The sequence below is a fragment of the Montipora foliosa genome, chromosome 11 (genome assembly GCF_036669935.1).
Source record: "Montipora foliosa isolate CH-2021 chromosome 11, ASM3666993v2, whole genome shotgun sequence".
In the NCBI taxonomy this organism is placed as follows: Eukaryota; Metazoa; Cnidaria; class Anthozoa; order Scleractinia; family Acroporidae; genus Montipora; species Montipora foliosa.
This window is the reverse complement of record NC_090879.1, coordinates 49,699,549-49,707,856: the sequence shown is the minus strand read 5'-3', so window position 1 is coordinate 49,707,856 and position 8,308 is coordinate 49,699,549. Positions and strand designations below refer to the sequence as shown.

General features: G+C 40.4%; 1 protein-coding gene across 1 annotated transcript; it reads right to left on the bottom strand.

Moving 5' to 3' along the window:
• Positions 1 to 3,893: 3,893 nt before the first annotated feature.
• Positions 3,894 to 4,691, bottom strand: LOC137977328 (uncharacterized). The gene has a single exon (XM_068824561.1). It carries the CDS (start codon positions 4,689 to 4,691, stop codon positions 3,894 to 3,896), a length of 798 nt encoding a protein of 265 aa, XP_068680662.1.
• Positions 4,692 to 8,308: the final 3,617 nt, after the last annotated feature.

Sequence of the window (8,308 nt, the reverse complement as noted above, 5' to 3'; positions counted from 1 at the left end):
CTTTGTGGCATAAGTTTTAAAAAAAATTATAAATGTGACTAGCGTTGTTAGTAAAAGTTGATTTAGATGTCGTGTTCGTAGCCTCACAGAAGGTGACGTCAAGTGGGTAGAAAATTCCAAATTAGGCCAGTGAATATTCTCTTGCAAGGATTACACTATTTGTTTTGCAAAGTATTTCCCATCTTTAATAAGGATAGCTGAAGGGCTTCTAGGATTTTTGTATCAGTTGCTTTAAGGCGATAGAAAGACCCAATTTCAAAAAAGATCGATTTACTATTTGAGCCAGCTAGTTGACACAGCTGTGTCCAAATAATCCCACAATCGGAGTCAAACTCCGGGTGATGTAAAGCAATTAAGTCGTTCTTTATGGCTTGAAATACTCCACCGTCAGGACATTAACCACCAAGACATACACATAGCTCTGTTCACTTTAATTCAATTGACAAATTGTCATGTTTGATTGATTCAGAAAACTTGAATTGAATTTACTTTGATTCAGAAACTTTTGAGATGATGAATAGTCCAAACTATTCTCGAGATCCTTCAATGTGATTTGAAAGCGGTAAAGTCAGGGGTTTCCTTTTGATCCTACGTAGGCCGCCATAAGTGCTATAGAAACTCAAGTGACCTCAAGTCAACTTGAGACTTAAATACTTGGCGCCTAATCGTGTTTTGAACTGCTCAAGTACACATTCGAGGGTGATAAATCTAGACTCCTTTCTAAGATTACAAAGTAAGGTACTTCAACTAAATAAACCGCGTTCATATTCAAAGTAGAACTGGGGCATAATTAACCTTCTTACGTCCCTAATATAAACGCGGCCGGGTATTGATTATGATACCAAAAGGTTTTCTTAGTTCGGTCTCAGTTCAGTTGTTTTCACGAACAAGCGCTTGTGACACGAAGAGACGCAGACTCGAGAGAACGTCGCTATTCTATGTAAAGAGCATGAAACGAATGACCCAATCTTTCAACTTGATTCGGTTAATTTGATTCACGTTACAGATCTTGTAAGCAGATTATCGCTAATCCAGGATTGAACAAAAACGATAGGTTTCAATTTCTTGGCCTAAAAATGCCTTTAGAGTACTTTTTCGTAAGGTAAAGAGGAATCAGTCAAACTGAAAAGGCAAGCTAGCTGTAGAACAATTTAAAATAACTTTACTCCAGTCTCAGGCTTATACAGACGAGTACAAGTGCCTTGCTTTATATCTGAGACTGCAATTAAATCAAATTACGGCAGACTGCAGGGGTGAGAGCACTCGACTCCCACCAATGTGGTCCGGCTACGACTTCCAGATTTGACGTCACATGTGGGTTGAGTTTGTTGGTGGTTTTCTACTCTGCACCGAAAGGTTTTTCTCCGGGTTCTACTCCGGTCTTTCCCTCTCCTCAAAAACCAACGATTGATTTGATTTCTGCACAGGGTCCCCATTAGTGCCCAAGCGCTAAATACAGTTGACACCAGGGCTCGTGGCAACCTCGTTCCCAGGGTCTCGTTGTCGATGATCAATGACAATGGAGACCCTGGGAACGAGGTTGGGCTCCTCGTTGACACTTGAATAAAGTTCATTTCACATTATTATTATTAGAGTTTTGTTAACTTTAATTTAATTGACAAATTGATTTAAAGAAAAACACGACACTCCTGAGTTTTACAGAGGCAACTGCCGAAACATGTCTGTAAAACTCAGGAGTGTCGTGCTTTTCTTTAAATTAATGTTATCACTGCTTTTATCCAGACCAATTGACAAATTGTATTTGATTGTTTCAGAAAACTTGAATTGAATTTTTTTTTATTCAGGAACTTTTGAGATGATGAATAGTCCAAACTATTCTTGAGATTCTTCAATGTGATTTCAAAGTGGTACGTCAGTTGTTTACTTTTGATCCCACGTAGGCCGCCTTTAAGTAAATTTAATTGAGACTTAAATACTTGGCGCCTAATTCGCCTAATCGTGTTTTGAACTGCTCAAGTACACATTCGAGGGTGATAAAACTAGACTCCTTTCTAAGATTACGTGAAAGTAAGGTACTTCAACTTTCATATTCAAAGTAGAACTCGGCATAATTAAAGCCTTCTTACTTCCCTAATATAAACCCGGCCGAGTATTGATTATGATACCACAGAGTTTACTTAGTTCGGTCTCAGTTCAGTTGTTTTCACGAACAAGCGCTTGTGACACGAAGAGGCGCAGACTAGAGAGAACGTCGCCATTATATGTAAGAGCACAATCTTTCAACTTGATTCGGTTAATTTGATTCACGTTACAGATCTTGTAAGCAGATTATCGCTAATCCAGGATTAAACAAAAATGTAGGTTTCAATTTCTTGATCTAAAAATGCCTTTAAAGTACTTTTGTTCGTAAGGTAAAGAGGAATCAATCAAACTGAAAAGGCAAGCTAGCTGTTTGAGAAATCTCATCTTATAGCCGGATAATTCTGCATCTGCCTCAACAGACTTAGAACAATAATTAAAATAATTTTGCACCAGTCTCTGGCTTATACAGACGAGTGCAAGTTCCTTATTAATATCTGAGACTGCAATTAAATCAAATTACGGCAGACTGCAGGGGGTGAGAGCACTTGACTCCCACCGATGTGGTCCGACTCCGACTTCCACATGGATTTGGCGTCATATGTGGGTTGAGTTTGTCGAGAGGTTTTTCTCCGGGTACTGCTCCGCTATTCCCCTCTCCTCAAAAACCAACAACTGATTTGATTTCTGCACAGGGTCCCCATTAGTGCCCAGCGCTAAATACAGTTGACACTGGGGCTCTTGGCAACCTCGTTCCCAGGGTCTCTTTGTCGATGATCAACGACAATGGAGACCCTGGGAACGAGGTTGGACTCCTGGTTGACACTTGGATAAAGTTCATTTCATATTATTATTATTATTATTATTATTATTATTATTATTATTATTATTATTATTATTATTATTATATAAGGATATGTCATCCCAATGCGGACTCGAATAGAGATCTCAGCCCCAAGTAAATCTACAGGATTCATGAAAATGAAAAGAAGCGAAAATACCACTCTCGCGTCACAGAAATAGAGCAAGGCACATTCACCCCACTGGTATTCACAATGACGGGAGGGATGGCTGACGAATGCCTGAGGTACCACTCAAGATTAGCCGAGCTATTATCTGCAAAAAAGTAAGAGAGCTACGCCACAATAATTTCATGGGTCAGGGCGAAAGTGTCCTTTGCAATTGTGCGGAGCGCACTCCTATACCTAAGGGGAACGAGAACCCCGAGAAGAAGGAACTTAGACGTTAAAGATAGTGATCTAGAAATAGAGAATAGTCAAGCAGGACTTCCCTAGACCTGACAGTTATAGATATTTTACTAGTGGATGTACATAGAAATTTTCCTTTTTTTAGTCTACAAACAGTTGTTTACATTTCCTTTGTTGAAAACCATCAGACCACGAAGAAGTCTTTTTTTTTAACTATAGTATTGCTGAATTTGTATTTAATTTTTAATTTGAGAAGGGTTTAATAAAATTATTATTATTATTATCATTATTATTATTATTATTATTATTATTTATTACTATTATTATTATCATTATCATCATCATTATTATTATTATCATCATCATCATTATTATTTATTCATTTCTTTAATTATTTATTTATTATTTATTTTATTTTATTTTTACAACTATCGCAGCAATGTTCTGCAAGGGGTTTTGGTACAAGCAGCAACAACCCGCCTCAGCATTCCACAACTCTTCTTAGGATCTTTGCTGATCCTAAGAAAACGGTCTTCTGCATCGTATGAGTCTTAAGCCTAACGTGGATATCTGCCAAATACTTTTCCAGCTTGGCCATGAAGCTCCCCAATGCCCCTGAGACAATAGGGGTTATTACAACTTTCTTCAAGTGCCAGAGGGTTTTGTTAATTCGTTCTCCTTCAGAGCGATTCTGCAATCACCCGGGCACGCTACGTTAATGATATAGCATATCTTGTTTGTCTTCTCAATGTTGGGTCTGTTGTGTGGCACGTTCTTGTCTGTCTGGATAGTGAAATCCCACAGAATCTTTACATTCGTGTTTTCCACCACTGGTTCAGGGAAGTGCTCATACCACTTATCTTCACAGTTAACTCCATAGTGCTTGCAAAGGTCGCAATGGATACCTTTAGCCACGTTGTCATGACGGCGCTTGCATTCCGGCTGGGCTAGCTTTGGACATTCACTTAATATGTGATTTACGGTCTCATGATTTTTCTTGCATAATCTGCAGAAAGGATCCTTCTGGGTCTCGTCTATCTTCGCCTTGACAGCATTTTTCGGAGCGACTGGCCCTGTGCAGCCATAATAAGTCCCTAGCTCAGTACCTTTCTTCAGGTGACACTTCTCCAGCCAACCCCAACTCTTGTCACTTGCTACTCCTTCCATCTCTCCAAAGAATTGTCCGTGTAACTGTTTCTCTTTTACCTCGTTCATCCGTTCTTCGTATCTTCTCTTCCTGAAATCTTTGCTAGTTTCCTGGGCGCTCTTGGAATCTCTCCGGGCTGCCGTGAGCAGCATCTCATTGCTTTGCGCAATGCAACTGGAGAGCCCAATTACAGCTTGATCTACACGGTCCTCCACTGAGATTAGCCCTAGTCCAACGTTCGTTCTAGGTATATATAATCTTGCCACACTATCTCGGGAGTGAAGGGCACCATACATGGTTAGATGCTCCCTGGTTCTTCTATCTAGCACTCTCAGCTCGACTCTGGTCCAATTGATGAAGCTCGCTTAATAACGTAACACTGCTTTCTCCTTTTTCTAGACTCTTAATTTCTCTGACATCCGGCAGCTTGATTTCATCTGTCGTTACAATTTTCCCTTTCCTGACCACCAGCTTGGCGCATTTCGTAACGCCAAAATCCATCCCAATATCTGCGCTAAAAATACGTACAATGTGCACAAAGGACTCTAACCCTTTCTCTTACCTGGCACATAATTTCAGGTCATCCAAATAGAGGAGGTGGTTCACATTTACACCGTTCAGATTGTATCCGTACTTGGCTTTCTGCAATACTCGTGTCAGTGGGATCAGGGCAATCTCAAATAGAAAGGGGGACAGTGAATCTCCTTGAAAGATGCCCTTGTTGATGACCCAAAGTACACTGAGGTTGGTCTTCCAAGCTTCCATACTATTAGAGAGCCGGAGTCTCTTTATATTTGGTGCAGTGCCAAACAGATCCAGGCATTCCTTTATCCAAGAGTGTGGTAGCATGTCATATGCTTTTCGGTAATCTATCCTTGCCATATACAGGTTTTTATTTCCTGTTCGAGCATTGCGCATGATCATTTTATCTATGAATAGGAGGTCGTGCGCGCCTCGGGACTGTTTTCCAGCTCCCTTCCGGTTCTTCCGGCAATACGGCTCCTTTTCTTGCAAGAACTAATACATATATTCCGATATCATCCCTGTCAAGAGCTTCCACATCAAGGGTAGGGATGTAATCGGTCTGAACTTACTGGCACCATTGCCTAACTAAGGTCGGGTCTTTGAGAGACAGTGAAGTTCTTCCCTTCGTTAGTCATCCATTGGGAGACTTCACCTTCCACCAAGCACGCACTTAATTGATCGACAAGCCTTGCGTGCATGCTAGTTACGTTTTTCAGCCAAAATCCTTGGACTAAGTCAGGTCCAGGGGCTTTCCAATTCGGCATCTTCTTGAGGATGACTCTAAGCTTGTCTATATCTATTGTTAGATCTTCTTGGCTGGGTGTATTGACCTCACTTCTCATATCCTTCAGCCATTCAGCGTCCTTCTTGTGCTCACTAGTGTCGCTCCAGATCCCACTCCAGAAATCTTTGCACTCCTGAGGGTTGGGGGGAGTTTGCTCATCGGTTCTTTCCTACTCTGCTCAAGTCTCGTCTTAATGCTTTCACCTGATTCTCAAGCCTTCTCTTCCACATCGGTTCTTTCTTCTCACGCTCCGTAGCGATCTTAACTTCAAGTCTCTCCGTTACTACCAATGATGATGATGATGATTTATTATCCAACTGTATTAGTTATTGCTCGAAACGAGTTCAAAATATTCCACGTTATTGTACTGTTAGTCACTGTACACTTGGTTATTGTACAGTAGAGAACCGCTTTGACTAGTTTAGGTGCTGACATTTGCACCGCGCTATGTCAAATGTTCTCGGTTGTTAACAATTGCTATAAATTTAGTACGAAAAAGTTGGATAATAAATAACTTTGAGTGGAGAATCGCTGAGTATTTCTACTGGTTGTTTGTATTTTGACTCGTCCCAGCGGGTTTGTCAAAATACAGCACAACTCGTAAAAATTAGGGCCCCCAGGGGAGCTCTTGTTTCCTTGTTCCCGAAAATTTGCTCGTGTTCCCTTGTACCTGAAATTACTTTCAAACTAGTTCTCATCTTTTTGATCCCTAAAATGGGTTTTGTTCCTTGTTTCCCTAGGATATTTTATCCCTGTTTCCCTGTTCCCCGGTTCAAATTAGCTATGTTCCCTTGTTCCCGAAAACCCCTGGGAGACCATCAGTACCACTGAGCGATACTACCCACCAAAACATCTCATAAGATATATGAACGTTCATATGAGAGAATGGTCAACTCTTTCTAAGTGGACAGCGTTAAAGGTCGGAAACCGGTCGGATTTCCCTAGTTCCTTTGTCACTGAACTCTCTTTAAACCGGACATCTCTCTTTGTCAGTCAGAGGAAACTGCTTTCAGCAATTTCTGGTCGACGAATGCCCCTTAAATTAAAAAGTATTCCCCTTTCCCTACAAAGAACTGAAATCTCAACTCGGTCTTGAATAAATCCTCAGTCTTACAACAGCATGGGGCCCAGTTCTCGGCCATAAAAAACGTAAACTTGTATTTCTGACCTTGGAATAGCCGTAAGGACTTCAAATTTCAAGCATTCAGTTTACACTCACACACTTGTTTTCTCTCGAGTAATAACGAAAATGAATGCTTCGTTCGTGGGCCCAGTTATCGGCCACAAAAGAGTGCGCTCGATTCCTCGGAATAAACAACGTTTTATCACCAATTTTTGTTGTTAAGTCACTAATAAGGCTTGTGTTTGATATTTCGACCACAAAGTATCCTTAACGAGCTTTGTATCGTGTTAGAAAAGGACGTTTTTGGCACACCTAGGTTTTCTCTTAACTGCTCTATAGTAAGCTAGACTAAAAAAGAGTTGGGTATTTCAAAACGGGGTCCGACAAGAAAACTCCATACAAAAATATGAGCGCTTTTTAGTGTTGTCGACGGCTAGCAGGATGGCCGAGAATAGGCAAATACGCAAAAGCCTAAGTACTAAGGAAATATTGAGGAGTGAATTTAGGTCAAAGAATAAAATAGGCCAGGAAAAGTTTATATTTAACAGAAAGCTTTATCACTTTATGCCAAGAATTGGCTCATTTGGGCCTCCTATACGGATAAAATATAAACTTGAATTAGACCATGTAATTCGAGTAGCCGTAAACAAACACGTTTTCGGGGAAACCAAATTCACCTACCTTCGGGTCACCTCGACTTGCTCACAGTATACTAGTATAGTAGCTGTAAACTCAAAACTCGGCAGGACAAAAGACAAGGAATAAAGCTACCTTTGGAAGCAATTGCTTTTTATTCAGATTCATTTGTGGTGCAAAAAATAAACGTTGAACAAAAAGTGGCCGAGAACTGGGCCCCTTACTGTACTTTAGGCTTTTCCAACAAATACGATGGAATGTATCTGCTTTCATTTCTAACGAAAACACTTCTGCAAGATCCATATGAGGTCCTTCGAAGTCACTCACTAGGAGAGGGTAGGGTCTATTGATCCTTCTTTCTTTTAATGGTACCAAATGCATGCTGGGACGGCATGGTAACCCATGCAGTTCCTCGAGCAGGTAATGAGAATTTCTGTTCATAATCATACTTCGAGAAAAAAATGACTTCCTTCCCCAGTTATCCCATTCGTTCTTGGATCATTGTTCATTGCAAGTTTTTGAAAAGAGTATGAACAAAATTGTCTCACATTTTAAGGTTTTAAAAACATTCACAGTCAATTTTCGTTAACTAACTTTCCTTCGACGGACGTATAATATTTTTACTATAGTTTCATTAGCTCAGTCCGAGTTCAAAAATATTCTTCTGGCTTGATTTAGTACCATCCAGCGGTATAGATTGGATAATTTTGTCATATTGATTTCCTTACCCGAAATGCCTGCCAGGCTAGCAAAATTGAACGTTTGTTTTTGGTGTGGGCAGTTGGTTTATTGATTAATGTGCAATTTCTCTCCAGTTTAACAGGATCAAGTGAAGCGCGGGAGCC

Excerpts from the sequence above, each read along its gene's own strand:
- LOC137977328 (XM_068824561.1), bottom strand. The coding sequence starts at position 4,691 with ATGTATGGTGCCCTTCACTCCCGAGATAGTGTGGCAAGATTATATATA.